The 16,712-nt window shown below is 58.1% G+C and overlaps 2 protein-coding genes across 2 annotated transcripts in view; one reads left to right on the top strand and one right to left on the bottom strand.

Annotated features, from left to right (window-relative positions):
• HAPLN3 (hyaluronan and proteoglycan link protein 3) overlaps positions 1 to 3,226 on the top strand; it is a 16,630-nt gene extending 13,404 nt beyond the window's left edge. The window contains exons 3-5 of the mRNA XM_077774395.1: positions 262 to 630; positions 1,874 to 2,176; positions 2,845 to 3,226. Coding sequence (XP_077630521.1) covers positions 262 to 630; positions 1,874 to 2,176; positions 2,845 to 3,095 — 923 coding nt within the window. The 3' untranslated portion in view covers positions 3,096 to 3,226. The remainder of the gene's footprint in view (positions 1 to 261; positions 631 to 1,873; positions 2,177 to 2,844) is intronic.
• A 2,418-nt stretch (positions 3,227 to 5,644) lies between these two features.
• Positions 5,645 to 16,712, bottom strand: part of ACAN (aggrecan) — a 38,572-nt gene continuing 27,504 nt past the window's right edge. Inside the window, exons 12-17 of the mRNA XM_077774255.1 lie at positions 11,959 to 12,072; positions 8,736 to 8,894; positions 8,286 to 8,368; positions 7,578 to 7,722; positions 6,480 to 6,662; positions 5,645 to 6,082 (exon numbers count right to left, since the gene is read on the bottom strand). Of these exons, the coding sequence (XP_077630381.1) occupies positions 5,997 to 6,082; positions 6,480 to 6,662; positions 7,578 to 7,722; positions 8,286 to 8,368; positions 8,736 to 8,894; positions 11,959 to 12,072 (770 nt within the window). The 3' untranslated portion in view covers positions 5,645 to 5,996. The remainder of the gene's footprint in view (positions 6,083 to 6,479; positions 6,663 to 7,577; positions 7,723 to 8,285; positions 8,369 to 8,735; positions 8,895 to 11,958; positions 12,073 to 16,712) is intronic.

The following is a 16,712-nucleotide window of genomic DNA, read 5'->3' as shown; positions in this document are numbered from 1 at the left end:
TGGCGGGGTTCCGAGAAACAGCCAAAGCCGCAGGGCCTCCTGGAGCCCAGGCTCAGAGCAGGCACAAGGGAACAGTCACCTCTGCCACATTCGATTGTTCGAAGCAAGTGGCAAGGCCAGCACGGATTCAAGGGGGAGGGGACACAGAGTCCCCTTTGACAGGAGACTCAGAGTCCTGTTGCAGAGCGTGTGGATACAGGCACAGGTCCAGCATTATGGCTCTTCTCACAGCCTGTGGCTCCCGGCCTGGGGTGGCCGTAGCAGGGGTGNATGGGGTGACGCTGGTGGTGGAGACGCCCGAGGAGACCCTGTTCTCCCAGCGAGGGGCCAACGTGACCCTGCCGTGCCGCTACCGCTACGAGCCGGCCCTGCTGTCCCCAAGGCCCGTGCGCATCAAGTGGTGGAAGCTGTCGGAGAACGGGGCCCCGGAGCGGGACGTGCTGGTGGCCATCGGGCCGAGGCACCGCTCCTTCGGAGACTACCGAGGCCGAGTGCGCCTGCGGCAGGACGGGGAGCGCGAAGCGTCGCTGCAGATCCGGGACGTGCGGCTGGAGGACTCCGGGCGTTACCGCTGTGAGGTCATCGATGGGCTGGAGGACGAGAGCGGCCTGGTGGAGCTGGAGCTGCGGGGTAAGGCCCTGAGACACCGTCTAGAACTCTGTGCGTTAGAGAGGCACGCGGTCCTAAGGCAACCCGTGCTGGCAGCATCACGATGAGGAAGCAGAGGCACAGAGGCGTCAAGTAACTTCCCTAAGGTCACACAGCTCATGAATGGCAGCGTAGGACACTGACCCCTGGCACTGGGGCTCTAGAACCCAGTGTTCCCTCTGGGCTCACACAAAGGGAGGAAAGCAGGAGCTGGCCCCCCAGCTAATTTGCGACAGAGCTGAGACGCCAGCCCAGTGCGAGTGACAGGAGGGGTGGGGACCGGGCACGCAGCTGAACCCTCATCCCGTCCCAGAGGAGTGCCCGCTCAGGTCCGGAGGCAGACCTCGTGCACCCAGGGTTTCTGATTTGACATTCACGTATTTTTATGTGAAATTCTCTGGATTTTTATGTAAAACTCTTCTAACGAAAAACAAACAAAAACAAACCAGCAGTCACAACCCCAGTGCTGTCCCAAACAGCCAGACCCTGTGTGCGGGCTCCAGTGCGGGCAGTCCCTTCCCTGTCTCTCGGACTGGGCTGTGCGTCCTCAGACCTCTCCTCCCTGTTAGGGCGACAGCTGACAGCTGGGACGGACGCAGAGGCCTGTCCTGGCTCACACGCACCCCCTTCCCCACCGCGGCATCCTGCGTAGATGCCTCAGCCCCTCGGAGCTCCCGTCCCCTCCCACGTGGTGACGTGAGGGATGGGGGGTAGCGCCCTGTACTTCCTTCTGAGGAGGTGAAGATAAAATGCAAGTCAAGGGCTTTTACCATCAGCCCCACCTCCCTAGTCCACGTGGAGGCTGGAGGGGCCACATTCCTCATCCAAGGTGGTGGGGCTGGGGGGTGGGGCACGGCACGGGCAGGTGAGAGCTCTCTGCCAGGTCACAGACTGCTCGCTGCCGTGTCCTCACATGGTGGAAGGGGCGAGAGACCTCTGGGCGGGGGGGTCTCTTACAGAGGGGCACTCATCTCATTCACGAGGCCGCCACCTCCAGATCCCATCACATCAGGCCTCAGGATCGCAGCGTATGATGGGGGGGGGTGCACATTGACACCACGGCTGTGGGGTTCTCGCCACAGCGCTGTGACTTAGGTGGTATTCCCACTCTCTATTTGGGGACATTGACTGGCTGACTCACTCACGACCTTAACAAGCGAATGCATGTTTTCTGAGTGCTGGGCCTCTGCCCACCCATTCCGGCCCCTCTTCCCTCGCTCCCCAGGCGTGGTCTTTCCCTACCAGCACCCCCGCGGGCGCTACCAGCTCAACTTCCACGAGGCGCAGCGGGCGTGTGAGGAGCAGGATGCCGTGGTGGCCTCCTTCGAGCAGCTCTTCCGGGCCTGGGAGGAGGGCCTGGACTGGTGTAACGCAGGCTGGCTGCAGGACGCCTCAGTGCACTACCCCGTCACGCTGGCCCGGAGGCGCTGCGGTGGCCTGGGCCTGGCGCCCGGCCTGCGCACCTACGGCCCGCGTCACCGCCGCCTGCACCGCTATGATGTCTTCTGTTTCTCCCCGGCCCTCAAGGGTGAGTGATGTGGCCGGGCCCAGGTTAGGGGTGAAAGGGCAGCATCTGGGGGGCTTTGGGACCTCTCTGCTCACCTGGAGGTCTGGAACCCCTGTGGGCTTGGAGCCATTGATTGGCTGGGGTTTGAGCGCTCTGGTGCTGTTTCACACCAATCACTGGTGTACTCCTTCAGACATGGTTTGAGAGCCTCCTGTGTGCTGGGGCTGGGATGAGGCTCTGGGCATCGTAGACAAATAAAACATGGTCTGTCCCCACAAAGAGGATCATTTCATGGGAACATACACAGAAACAGGCATTGATTCATTGTCACTCGGAAGAGCGTTCTGGCACATAGTAGATGCTCAGTAAATGAGTGGGTGAGAGACTCTGGTCCAGCCCAGGTGGGGTGCCCACCCAGGGTGCGATTAAGGGTGGGGTGGAGCACAGACACCACTGGAGGGACCCCAGCCCCGCGGCAGGTGGGGTGGGACTCTCAGAGAAGGGGTCAGAACAGGGAAGGCATCCCCAGACAGATCCCACGGCCTGGTGCGCCCCCCCACCCCCTCTGCCGGCTTATAATTGCCAGGCCTGTTGGGTGAGGTCTGGATGGTGGGTGGCACCCCTGCAGCCCCCGCTGTCCCCTCTGGTCGCCCCCTCCGCTGCCCCCCTCACACCCCGCTCTCCCGCAGGGCACGTGTACTACCTGGAGCACCCCGAGAAGCTGACACTGGCGGAGGCAGTGGAGGCCTGCCAGGAAGATGGCGCCCGGATTGCCAAGGTGGGCCAGCTCTTTGCCGCCTGGAAGTTCCGTGGCCTGGACCGCTGTGACGCCGGNCACCCGCGTCCCAACTGCGGGCCCCTGGCGCCCGGCGTGCGAAGCTTCGGCTTCCCGGACCCGCAGAGCCGCGCCTACGGCGTCTACTGCTACCGGCCGCGCTAGGCCCCGGCCGTGCCGCCAGGCACCCTCCCCGCGCGGGCGCTATTTATTGAGCGGTGCCTTGTTCCTTGCAGGTTGGGGCAAATCTTGTATGGTTTTTATGCTTCTCAAATTAATATTTTTTAATTGCTGTGTTTTTTGGTTTGTTTTCTAAATCCAAGATTCCAAGTCTTCCCTTTGCTCAGGTGGACACCTCAAGGCTCTCCCCTCTCCCCCTCTCCTCCAGGACCCTGGAGGGTCATGGGCTCCCCAGGGCTCTCTGCCATCACTGAACGCAGCTCCCATCCCTGCCCTAGGGGGCCGGTGCCAGAGTGGGCAGTGACACGCGTGGCTGCGGCTCCCCTCCCCCCAGCCTGGGGGCCCTGGAGCTGGGCGTGGGGCCTTATGGTCCCCTGCCGGCTCCCACTTCTCTGCAAAGCTGCTGGCCCAGGTCAGCGCCCTTGAGGAGCTGGGGCCGGAAGTGGGTCCCTAGACTTCTGTGTGAGGTCCCAGGAAAGGGAGCGATTTCCCTCGCCACTGTTACCTTCTCCGTTCCAAAGAGTCTGTGTTTTGTTCTCAGTTTTCCATTCGGGGAGTGGCCCTCAGGTGTGTGTACTTTCTTGGGGCAATAAATGGTGCTGAGACCCCCCCCACCCCCCACCTGTGTCTGGTTCTCTGCCTCCTTCCGTCTCAGAGGCTCAGCTTTGGACAGGAGGCAGTTCTGGCCCAGGAATCTCCGTGAGCTGCATCTTAAGGCCAGTGGGTTTTGGCTCACCTCCCCTGTGGCACGCCCTGTGCCCGGTACTGGCCCTGGCCGACTTTGCCACCGTCTCCATTCCCAGGCTGTGTGTCTGGGCCCAGAAGAGAAGGAGGTGCCTCTCAGGAGACAGCAGAGGCTGTGCGCCCCCCAGAGGATGTCCGAGACCAGCCCCTCTGTGTCTCACCCTCTGCTCTCCCTTCCCCAGCCTCAGGGAGCCCTCCCGCTGCCTCTGCTCAGGCACACCTCGGGCACCCTCAGTAGGTTATGGAGTCCATTCTCCACGTAGGCCCTTGGTTCTCCAAGCGTGGCCAGGAAGCATCCCTGGGAAATTGCTAGAAATGCAAATTTCTCGGCCCCACCCCAGACCTCCTGAGTCACAAACCCTCTTGATTCTGATATAGGCGCACGTGTGAAAACCACAGACCTAGTTGTACTCCGAGCTAATCAGTCGATCAATTACACAATTATTGAGCCCCTTCGATGTGACCATCACTGTACCCTCTTACTTTTGTCCACTCATTTCCAGACTTGTAGGTGATCTGGACCCTTGTATATATTCACCAATAAACACTCGACCGCACACATACACCCCCAAAAAGATACCAGCAAACTCACACCAGCGCACACTCACCAGCACCCAGACACACTCGCGAACACGCGTGCGAGGGCCCGCTGAGCAAGTGTGACGGGCAGGGCGCACCTACCTGGCTTGAGGAGCAGGCTGGTGGAGGGATGGGGCCTGGCATGGCTGCTCTGGCTCAACTCCAGGTCTGCTGGGGGTCCATAAGCGATTGAAACTGTTTCCGGTGACCTCCTACAGCCTGCGTAAGAGCAGGATGCCCAGACCCTTTGGCTAGTGGCCCGCTAACTCACTGCCACAAATGCGTGTAAGCCTGTTTCCAGGCTGTCTTCCACTGTCTTTTATTCCCTCTTATAAATCATTTTGCCTCTGCTCTTGACTTCTTCTACCAACCAACTCCTATGTGAGCAGTGTGCTATCAACCAAACTATGCAAAGTGACCAGATGTCTCATTTGAGTTGTCCTTTGACCACGTGCCAGCTTGCAAATCCACACACAGCACCCATTGGCGTTCACACACACATGCGCGCACACGCGCGCGCGCACACACACACGCAGTCCATCCAACACACAGACACCCTCACAAAAATAAAGCACAACAGGTATGACTCTTTCAGGCTTTCTGAACAGACAAGATTCACCCAGTTCGGGATCATTTGATCAAAACGTGTCCCGATTGGAGCCCCTTCAATAGTCTTCAGACCAAGGTCGCCTTCTCTTTAAAAAAAGAAGGGAAAAGAAAAGAAATAGATCTCTTCCAATGTCTTTATTATTATAATTATCATAATCTCGTTTTCAAAAATATAAATAGGTCCATGGNCCTGCAGGGCCCCGGGGGTAGGGGAGGGGGGTAGAGGGGTTGGGGGTGGCATTCCCCCTGGGAAGGAAGTGCCCCCCAACCCAGCCCTGCTGAGATCAACACCTGCTTGGGCGGCCGACCCGGGTGAGAGGATGCTGGAAGAGGGACCCTTGGGAGGGACCCTGACCCTCACGCGGTGGAAGATCCCTCGATGGCTCTCTCCTGCCCCCTCACCCTCCGTGGAACCCGCCCCCTCTCCCCCAGGCTTCTCCCTGCTGGATGCAGATGGAGCGGCCCTCCGCATCCTCATCCAGTACATTCAGCTGCGGTTCGGTTCGGGCTGCGGTTCCTCATGCCCCTCCCTCCCTCCTCCCTAGCTCTCCCTGGGGGGTAAAAGAACCAATGATTGCGTTGCTCTTGGATAAAGTCAGGAAACAAAAAATAATCTTCTTTATTTAACTTAACCCCTCCCCTTCTCCCCTTGTCCCTGCGCTGGTCCCTGCAAAGCCACAACGGGAGATTGAAGAAACGTCTCTGAACTCAGTCCACGGGTTACAATGCGCTTGCTTGGCTTTGGCATTGGGGGGGAAAATCAGATGCAGTTTTGGCGATTTGGGGGGGGTGGGGGAGGTGCATACACAATGTGGGATTTGCTTTTGTTTTTTTTTCCTTCTTTAATGGAATTCCTTAAATGACAGAAAGCGACAGGAAGAGGAGACCATCCGTGAGGGATGTCAGCCTGGCGAGGCTCCTGGGCTCAGCATCCTGGGCGCCTCCTGGGTGTTTTCAGTGGGCTGTGCTGGGGCGGCTCCTCCGGGGGCCCCAGGACCTCCGCGAGCTCCGCTTCTGTAGCCTGCGCTTGTACGTGGAGGCTGCAGTGAAAGGGGGAGTCTTGAGCGGGGCCGGCCTCACCCCTCCCCGCTCGCCCCTTCTCTGCTGCCTCCCCTCCCTGCGGAAAGCATGGGCTCAACCTGATCTCTCTACTCTCTGGTTTTGAGTTTTCTTGGTACGAGCTTGGGCTAAGGGGCTCTGAGGTGCCGTCGGAAAGGAAAGCAGGCCACCTGCTCTTTCCTTCATCTTCTCGGGGAAAGTGAGCCCTCCCTGCGGGCACGGGGAGAGAGTGGGATTGAGCCCAGGGATGGTGCGGACAGCTGGTGTTCAGGACCCCCAGGAGGGGGCCGGCTGCTGCTCTGCTGCCGGAACAGGAAGGGGGACAGGGTGGCGGGATCTAACGCTGTGTCCGGGGAGGGTGGACGGGGTGGTGCTCACGGTCTGTGCAGGTGATCCGAGGCTCCTCCCAGTGCCCGCTGGGCTGGCACCGGATGGTGGGCAGGTGGCGCTGGACAAAGCCCTCCATGCACTGGTACCGAACCAGGGAATTGATCTCATACCGGTCCTTCTTCTGCCCGAAGGTCCTGGCGTGCTCCACCACCGGGGGGTCTCCACAGGCCACTGAGGGGCAAACACCCTTCAGAAAGAGCTCTCGGAGGGTCTCCCGTGATGGCTCATGCCGGTGACGAGCCCGCGTGGCTGCGTCACCGCCCAGAGCCCAAGGAAGGGGCACCGACCCGGCCACCTGGCCACCCGGCCACTGGCCCTGGTGGCTGGCAAAGGGGCATTTTCACGCCGTGCTGAGAATCTGGAAACTATTGGTTATAACGTCTGGGGTCCTCGGTGATTTAGGCCAGCAGGGCGGGAATAAAAGGAGGACCTTGAGGGGACGAGGAAAATACAACAGGGACAGAAAGGTGGGGACAGTGGGGAGAGCCAGGCAGACCGCCCATGACTTCTTTACGAAAACGGCCGGTATGGGGGGCACCTGGGTGGCTCAGTCAGTTACATGTCTGACTTTGGCTCAGGTTGTGACCTCACGGTTCGTGAGCTGGAGCCCGGCATCAGGCTCTCTGCTGTCAGCACGGAGCCGGCTTCAGATCCTCTGTCTCCCTCTCTCTCTCTCAGAAATAAACATAAAAAAAGAAAGAAAAGACAAGAGCTGGAACAGGGAAGAGAGCTGGAGAGGAAGGTGTGTTCTGCCAGCACCCCTGTGTGCACAGACTCCGAGCTGAGGACCGGGGCCTGACGGCCAAGGAGAATGGGGCTCCCCACCCACGTGCCATCACGGGTGACTTTCTGCGCTGGTGCCCAGGGGACTGCGTGAGTGTGTGTGTGTGTCTGTCCTCTAGCCTGTGACCCTCACCTGTCCCTGTCAATGATACCTAAGAGTGGACCTGGGACACTAGACCTCCCCAGACCGGTGGTGAGTGGCCATCAGCAGCTGGGAGACAAGGGGACTCGCCCCAGGTCCCTCGACAGGAGGCTAATGTCTTGACTCCGTCCAGGCCGGACCCCTCCCGGGCGGCTGCTCACCTGTGCCCTTTTTACATGTGAAGGGCAGGTAGTAATTGCAGGGGACGTCATTCCACTCTCCTTTCTCGTGCCAGATCATCACCACGCAGTCCTCTCCGCTGACGAAGAAGTTGTCAGGCTGGTTGGGGCGCCAATTCTCAAATTGCTGCAGAGGTGGGGTGGAGGGGGGCAGGGGTGAGGATGAGGCAGGAGCTTGACCCCGCCTTCTACTCAGTCCCTCACCTTGAGCCCATGCCGCTCCCCCTCCAGCAGGGGTTGGTCTCACTGCTGCCTTGCTTGGGTAGGATTGGGCGGTAGAGACGTGGCTCTGTGGCCGTTCACCTCTTCCAGGGAGCCTTCCCTGATGTCCTCAGCTGACCTACATGTACTGTCAACTTGGCATCTTTACTGCTTTCTGTCTGCCTGCCTCTCCTTGGGCAGACTGAGTCCTTTGGGGGCGAGGAAGCCGCCTCCATTTCCATGTGGCCCTTCTCGTGGTGTGCCTTCATTCCGCCATTGCCCTCCTCATCCCCCCCTTCCCAGGCCAGTGTTCGCTCAACCTGCCCGGCCAGGGGCTGGTCTCTGGATGCAGAGATGAGTGAGTCACAGTCCCTGCCCCCAGGGCTCACCAGCCCAGCGGCCGCTCCCTGAGCACATGCGTCTGAACATGTCCCTCTCCGGGGGTCTCTGCTCCCCGGCTCTGGGCCGCCAGCCCTCCCGGGGGCTCACCAGGGAGTGTCCATCTGACCAGCGGAAGTCCCCTTCGATGGTCCTGTCGTTCAGGCCGATCCACTGGTAGTCCTGGGCATTGTCTAGACAGAGAGGCAGGGGTGTTGGGCATGGCGCCGGGCGGCCTGGGGCGCCTGCGAAACCGGAGCTCACAGACGCAGAGGGGACTGAGCGGCGGCAGGAGACGGGTGGGCTCCTAGGAGCACGCTGCCCGCTTCTAAGGCCCTGACAAGGCTCTCAGCACACGCACGGCTGGAGTGCACTCCAGCCACCACCCAGGCTGGTGTGGCCCGGTGACAGCCACAGCGCTAGTCCCGCACTGACTGTGGCCTGCAGTGGGCTTCCGGGCGCAGCCCTGGCTGCGGAAACACCCTTCCTTCCCTCCCTGCTCCACCGCCCCGCCGCCCCCCCCCCTGCAGCCTCTGGGGGGGGAGGCCCCGCCACACTCACTGTTGACAAACTCTTGCTCCTCAGGGGTGACAATGCTGCTCAGGTGCGACTGCTGTGCCCGGCACCGGCTCTCCGCGTCCACCCAGCTCTCGCGGTCGGGGAAGTAGCGGTAACAGTGGCCCTGGAACTTGGTCCAGCCCTCCTCACACAGCTCTTGGTCTGCAACACAGGTCGGGGGCCTGAAGACAGAGGCCCCGGGGCCGCCCGGGGGTGTCCGCGGCCGCCCGTCTTATGCCAGATTCCTACATTCACCCGGCCTTCAATGTCCGTCCTTGAAGGGAGAAGCCCGTACGGATGAGGTTGAAGTCGGAAGCCGGGAAGGCCTGGCCCTGGAGCCCGGGAGCCTCTGGCCACATCCCCATCCTTTCTTTCCGTGATGTCACCCCTCCCCTGCCCCCCAGTTTTTCTCTGACCGATGTCTGCTCGGCAGGGCTGGAAAAAAAGAGGTGGCGAGGTGGGAGGTGTTGAGGCTAAGGCCCAACATGGGCCCGAGGGCCCCGGGGAGGGAGGGCAGGAGGCAGGGAGCTATAGGGAGTGCGTGAGGGAGGCAGGGAGCCGCAGGCAGCACTGGGGGCGTGAAATGGCACCTTGTGTGGGGACAGAGGAACAGGAAGAGGTCTGCTTTGGGTTTACAGATGACTCAAAGCTCTAAGTCTGTTGATCTGAGCTCGCTCTGGCAGCGCCCATATCTGCATCTTTCTTGGAGGAGGAGGTGGCCGACCCGGGGTCCGTGACCCAGGGGCCCTGGCTTTTTATTTAATTTCTTGATAGCGGATGAGAAGAGGGAGGGGGGCTTCTCTCCTCACAAAGCTGTGTGGGTAGGGTTCTGAGTTGAGGAGGAGGGGCTGGTTTGGGGCTCTTGGAGCAGCCTGGGGGGACCGACAGTGGCAGAGGCAGGGGCAGATTCTAGAAGGCTCTGGAGAGCCCTTAGGGTGCGTCGTCCCGTCTCTGCCTCCGGTGACATCTCACTGGCAGCTGTGAATTGGCGCTGGCGGGAGACGAGCAGGCATTATACGTCCCGGTTCCTACTTCCTCTTCAGGAACCAGATGCTAAACAGTAGCCAGCACCCCAGCGGACAGACGGAATTCCAAGACCCCCTCTTCCTCCTTCTCCTGGGGTGGGGGGAGGGCTGCTGCTCGGGGCCTGGGGGCCAAGTGCAAGGCCATGACCCCCTCAGGCTGTATGGCGTGCTACTGACAGTCTGGCTGACCCGGGAAGGGGGGACCAGGACCTCAGGGCAAGGAGGCTGAGGCTGAAGGGGTGGGTGCTTGGCATGTCTGAAAGGGAGACGCGTAGGGGAGGCAGAAAGAGAGGGCGGGCAGAGGCCAGCGGCTGGGGGAGANCAGAGGCCAGCGGCCGGAGGAGAGGAGGTCAAGCAGCAGGAGGGCTGGGGAGGCGGCCGCCGGTCCCTATGCTTCTCCATGGCACAAGGCAAAGGTCTGGAAAGACGGTGTCTGCAAAGAGGCAGCTCAGCTTCCGTCGGGGAGACCAGAGACCTCATTCCAGGGCTGGAAGTGCTGAGGGCCGAGCCGAGCAGACAAACCTGGAGGCCATAACTTCTCTGGGAGGGGACAGGGCATGCAGGGTGGTGGCTCCGGGGCAAGACGGACAAAGTCCCAGGAAGCCTGGGAGGAGCGAGCGGCAGGGCCAGGAGCCGAGCCATGAAGCACCCGTGGGACTGAACTGGGCGAAGAGATGGAGCCTGGCTTCACTTGGCTGGGTGGCCGGCCCAGCGCCCAGTGGGGTGGCTCCGGCACCATCTCTGTGCCCCACGGGGGCGCAGGGCCCTGCGGAGACCCTGCCTCCTGCTTGGCAGAGCCCCTCCCTCCCTAGTCTGGCGCATAAGAGCCGCTGTCTGTGAGGACGCGCCAGACGCTTCTCCCCTGTGCAAATATTTTGGCATCCTGGGCAGAGAAACCTTCTAACTCTCCACTGTCCCTGCTCCACCCCCAGCCGGGACCCCATGCACAAATGTCCTGGTATATCCGGGCAGAGGTGGAGAGTGGGGGGCTGCAGGGAGAGAAGAGGGGCCGGGCCTTTTGTTCCAGAAGCCTTAAGTTCCTCCACCAGCCTGCAACCTCGGCAGTGCCTCCCAGGGACATGCAGTCCCAAACTCCTCCCCACCCTGCTTGGGACCAAAGGGAGCTTTCCCAGGAGTTTCATCTGCTTTCTGGAAGTTTCTAGGACATCCAGCTTGAGAGGTCACAGAAAATGGTTTTGAACCCCAGCACGCTTCTAGTTCTGCATAACTACTAGTAACGACAAGCCCCACGTCCCCCTTTCTGAGTTGGGGGCGGCCCTGAGGTCCAGGAGGATGGCGGAGGTGGGGGGAGACTAGAAGCGGCAGTGAGAGCACAAGGCGCGCCAGCTGGCCCTGGGAAGGTCCTGGCACACAGCGCCCTGGGCAGAGGTCCCTGGCCCGGGTGCAGGGGCAAAGGGGTGGGCAAGGCCCAGGAGGGGAAGCCCAGCCCCGTCCCTTGCAGTGAGGCTCTGTCCTCTCTGGCCAGCCTTTCGCCTTGCACGAGGGAGGGGCAAAGGAAGTGTGGGCCGCAGTGGCATTGACATGGCAGCCGTCACGGTAATGATGACACGCTGACATGCAGCAGTCCCTGCTCATGCATGGCTGGAGCATGCTGGTGACACGGGAGCTCTGAGACAAACAGAGCTCTTGCCAGAGAAGAGAGAGGCAGCGTGGCCAGCGTGGCACGGAGGGGCCACAGAGGGGTCCCAGAGGTCCCATAGGCAATACGGCAGGCAGGCGCATGCTCATGACCATGCGGGGAGATCTGTGGTGTCGCCCGGAGTAAGGGCCAATCAATTACGCCCACCCGTGGCTTCCTTCAAGCCAAAGGCACGTGATCAGCTCTGTTCTCTTAGGCTGACGCATGCACCGACCTCGATGTGGTCTCGGCAGGTCTGGAAGCCCTAAAGAAGTTAGTGTTTTCAAGGTCCCCCAGAGCCCCACCTTCCAAAGTGCAGGCCGGCCGGGCCTGCAAGTGTCTCCTGCGGTCAGATCAGCCAGGGCCCCGGAGGAGGGTTTCAACAGCAGGAAGAGTGGGAGTGAGTGAGGCAGACTTCTCGGTCGTGGCCCCTGACATGGCTGTCTGGATGGACCTTGGGGGCCCCAGCCAGGGCCCAGAGCCTGTGGTTAGAAGGGAAGGGTGAAGGAGAAGGAGGGGGTGCAGCAGTTAGTAACATTAGCTGAAGCCGAGACGGCCGTACCAATCTCACACAGGTCCCCTCGGTAGCTGGGAAGGCATAAGCATGTGAAAGAGTCGATGGCGTCCACGCAGGTGGCTCCATTCAGACAAGGGCTTGAGAGGCACTCATCAATGTCTGCAAGAAACCAAGGGCCACCATTAGGACTCCTGCCAGCAACTCCAGCTTTGAAAGCATTGTGGGCTCGTTATGCGTCGCCAGCCCTGCTGCTCTCCAGAGCCCTGGGTGGGGTGGCTGGATTTCCTAAGAACTGTTGCTGCTGCTGCTGCTGCCGCCGCCATATTGGAGCGCTGGGCCAGAGATCCAACAAGGATTTTCTTGGACGTGTGTGATTCTCGACAGGCAGGCTGGGAGCACCCGAGCCGGGTTTCCCAGTGGTGAAGGGGTCTGGTGCTTCTGGAGGCAAATATCCATCGTGTGGCTCCTGCAAGATGCCTTCTTTTGTGGATATTTCAAGATGCCTTGGGGTCTGGCTCTGAACACGGTGGTGAGCAAGGACACTGGAAGTCAGGTTCTTGACGTCTGGTTAGAACTCTTCCTTCTCCTCTCTTCCCCTGTAGAACCAAGGCAAGGGGCCAGGGCTTGTGTGGGGTAGTAGAACAGAAAGCCAGAAGTGGTCTACAGCATGCAGGCCATGAGAGAAGGCACCATGGGATCTTCTCGTGAGACTCATTCAGTTTTGGGGAGTTACAGGCACCATCGTTGTCTTCAGTAAGTCAGATTCTAGAGCATCTTATAAAGGTGAAGCCAGAATCATTCTCTTGAGGGGAGGAAGAGAAACCAGTCCAATACTGTCCCATGCTCCCTCCGGCTTAGGGCCTTAGAACATGGACATCTCCAGTGAGTCACAGTTTCCAGAGGGGCTCCATTCTGGCCAGTGGGAAACCACTGATTGAAGCTGATGAACCACCGGGGCCCGTGGGTGGCTCAGTGGGTTGAGCCTCTGGCTCTTGATTTCAGCTTGGGCCATGGGCCTCGGGTCGTGGGATCCAGTCCTGCACGGGGCTCCGTGATGAACACGGAACCTGCTTGAGATTCTCTCTCTTCCTCTGTCCCTCTCCCCTGCAATCTCTCTTTCTCTCAAATTTAAACAAACAAACCAATAAATAATAAAGTTGGCGAGCCACTTAGTAAGTGACCATCCATCACCCTGAGGGCCAGGCAGGTTTATTCTTCCCCAGGAAGCTTCTTCATCCCTTCTGTTCTTCGGGCCCGAGATGTTCTTTCTGATCCAACTGCTTCATGGGACTTGAGTTGTTAAGTCATTGGTCTTTCCCTCAAATTTTCATCCACTGCATCTTCTAATCCGGTTTTTCCAAGTCTTTCTGAGAAGCCAGAGACCTGGGGACATTTTACTCTCTTTGTATTCACACTATAAAGGCTCCTGCTGGTTTTGTCTGGGTTACTTCCCCTGGGACCTTGATAAAAGGCATTATGAAGCTCTTCTTCCCAGGAATCAATAAGATGCTGGCATGAACGGATGCCACTGGCCCTTGGGGCCTCACGATCTACGGCAAAGTTGTGTGTGTGTGCAGCTGTGTTCACACAGCCTTTGGGCCCCGGCATGGCTATGGGTGGTGTCCACGTGCGCAGCGTCCTGTGTTCCAGGATCAGTTCTTGCCTCTCATCACAGCAGCCTCGGCCTTAAAGTCAATCCCCTCACAAGAAGGCAAGAGCACTTTCCTGTGGATCCTTTTCGCTCTGGTGCATCGCGGGTGTCTTCAGGACCGGAGCCGGGTTTGTGCAGCGGGTGGCCTGCTCCCACAGGGCCCAGTCCTCAGATGTCTCTCCGTCCCCACGGAGGTCTTAACTTCATCTCAGGGAGTGCACACCACGGACTAGAAACCAACAGTTCCGAGGCCGGAACTGTTCCAAGCGAAACCAGAATGCATGGAGGAACTGACCAGAGTCCCAGCATGCACTTGGATTCCCAGCATGCACCATGATTCCCAGCAGCAGCAGTAGCAGCAATAGGTCAGGCCGGTGGGCTGGGCGGAAGCTGGGGGCTGCTCTCCTGCTCCGGGGGAGTCCCCGTTCTCTTTTGTCCATTAAACATCATTATGGGACACGGGAGGCACCTGGGTGAGGGGGGGGCTTAAGCAAATGTAGGCGCTAAAGCAGTTCTACAGAGCAGGGGACAGGAGTGGCCTGTGGACATCAACCCTGGGGCCTCGGCCAACTGTGGGGTGGGGGGAAGGGCAGGAGGTCAGGCCAGGTGGCTTATTTCACATCATTGGCCCCCAGGTGGCCTAAGGCCCCGGGGACGGGGTGGGGGTCAGCCGTGTCCTTTTCCTCCTGGCTTTCACACACAACCTGAGAAGGGCGAGAGATGGAAACTCAGGGAACCAGTTGCTGGGGTCGGAAGCTGTTTTGTGCAGGGCCCGGGGTTCACCGATGAGAAGGGAAGGGCGGGCCCCAGTGCTGAAGACCAGAGAGCCTATGGGTGCCAGCAGAGCAGTTTGGGGTGGGGGCTTCAGCTGGAGGAAGAGGGGTGAGCATCCCAGGTGGGGCTTTCCTGTGAGCCTCTAGGGCCTGTCCCGCCCCGTCTCCTCTCACTCTGGCGGGAAGAGCCACCGCAGCCTGGGTGCTCACTACTTTCTGTGAAGGGCAGTTGGGCCATTGCTCGTCTTCTGGAACCGCGAGAGGAGTTGAGCTGGGCCGGGGGACGGGAAGGGCTTTGGGCAATGGGCAGACTGCACGAAGGCAGAGAGGAAAGAGAAGGAACCGGTCTTTCACGAATCTTCCCTGAGCCTGATGCTTAGTGTCCCCCCCCCCCAACATGACCCTCCTGGAATCCTATAGGACACAGATGTCACGTGCCACACCGCAGTACAGGGAAGGGAACACATGACATGGCCTGCCCACTCTGGTAAGCCGGGGAGACAGAATGGAAGAGATGGAAGAGTCCAACACTGAGGCTGGAAGTTGGGCCTCTGGCTCCTGGGGAGGGAGAGGGACACTGAAGTCTTGGATCTCAGCGTCTCGTTACCATTTCTGCTGCACTGGCCACGGGTTCCCCTGTCATCTCTGAGCAGAGACCCTGGGGAATGTCAGAACCGAGTCCTTTCCTACTACTCTAAAGGGATGATTTATTCCCAAACCAGGCCCTCTAGAGATATTTCCAACTTAGGGGAGAAAATAGTAGGAAATGACAGAGGGGAAGAAAGATACTTCTAAGCGATCACTTTGACATCTGAATGGGATACCTCAGGCCTCGGCCCTGAACAGGTCTTGTCTGGGTTTTGCTTGTGGCAAAGCCCAAGACCTCCAAGGGAGATGGAGTTTATTTGGCTCATAGAAAAGGCTAAGACTGACAGCAGGTACTTTTACTCAAGTGACACCCAACTGAAGGGGCTGCCAGTCATAAACACTATGATACGAATGGTACCTCTCAAGTTGTTCAGTATGCAACCTGTGCAGCTATACGTGGTGACCCCGGACATAACTTTCCTGGACAGAGATGAGAGAAAATCCCCTCAAGAAGCACAGAGACAATTTCTTAACCCAGTGGATGTTCTGCACCCTGCAAAGACCTAGCATCAGTCAGATGGACAGACCCGAGTAAATACACTTGCTTTCTGGTGTATCACAATTGATAGAAGGGTTATAAGAACATATTTATCAGCTCCAATTTGTTTTTAAAATAAACATGACAGGGGATGCCGGGGTGGCTCAACTGGTTAAGCGTCAGACTCTTGGTTTCAGCTAAGGTCATGTTCTCATGGTCCATGAGTTTGAGCCCCGCATTGGGGTCTGTGCTGACAGTGCAGAGCCTGCTCGGGATTCTCTCTCTCCCTCTCTCTGCCTCTTCTGTTTACTCTCTCTCTCTCATAATAAGTTAAAAAAAAAACAACAACCAAAAACCCAAACAAAACATGATGAGATGGTTGGGTGGGCCAGTCCATCTTGGTTTCTGCTCAGGTCATGATCTCACAGTTTGTGGGTTTGAGCCCCATGTTGGGCTCTGTGCTGACAGTGTGGAGCCTGCTTGGGATTCTTTCTCTCCTTCTCTATCTGCTTCTCCCCTGTTCCTACTCTCTCTCTCAAAAATAAATAAACTTTAAAAAATCATTAAATTAAACAATAAGCTATAATTGTACAATCAAGTCTTATGTTTTTAAAGTTTGATCTTGAATGTAATTTTAATATCTTGCTTCTTAAATTCTATTATAGTTGACCTTTGAACAACGTAGGTTTGTATGCAGATCCACTTATATGCAGATTTTTTTATAGTACTCTGTAAATGTATTTTCCTTATAATTTTCCTTTTTTTAAAAAAAAATTAAGTAAGTTCTATGCCCCACATGGGGCTTAAACTCATGACGCCAAGATCAGGAGTCACATGCTCTACCTACTGAGCCAACTAGGTGCCCTCCCTTATGATTTTCTTTTCTCTAGCTTACTTTATTATAAGAATACAGTACATAGAGGCGCCTGGGTGGCTCGGTCGATTGAGTGTCTGACGTCAGCTCAGGTCATGATCTCACAGTTCTTGAGTTCCAGCCCCACATCCGGCTCATGTCAGCACAGAGCCTATTTCAGATCCTCTGTCTCTCTTTCTCTCTGCCCCTCCCTGCTCATGCTCTCTCTCTCAAAAATAAATAAAACATAAAAAAAAGAGTTCCATATAATACACAAAACATACAAAATAAGTATCAATCAATTTTTTATGTTATCACTAAGGCTTCCAGTCTACAGTAGGCTATTAGTAGTTAAGTGTTTGGGGGAGGTCAGAATTTATATGCAGATGCTAAACT

This window comes from Crocuta crocuta, unplaced genomic scaffold, assembly GCF_008692635.1.
Source record: "Crocuta crocuta isolate KB4526 unplaced genomic scaffold, BGI_CrCroc_1.0 scaffold7, whole genome shotgun sequence".
NCBI classification, from domain to species: Eukaryota; Metazoa; Chordata; class Mammalia; order Carnivora; family Hyaenidae; genus Crocuta; species Crocuta crocuta.
Note: the sequence above shows the minus strand (reverse complement) of the source record. Positions and strands in the feature narration are given on the sequence as shown.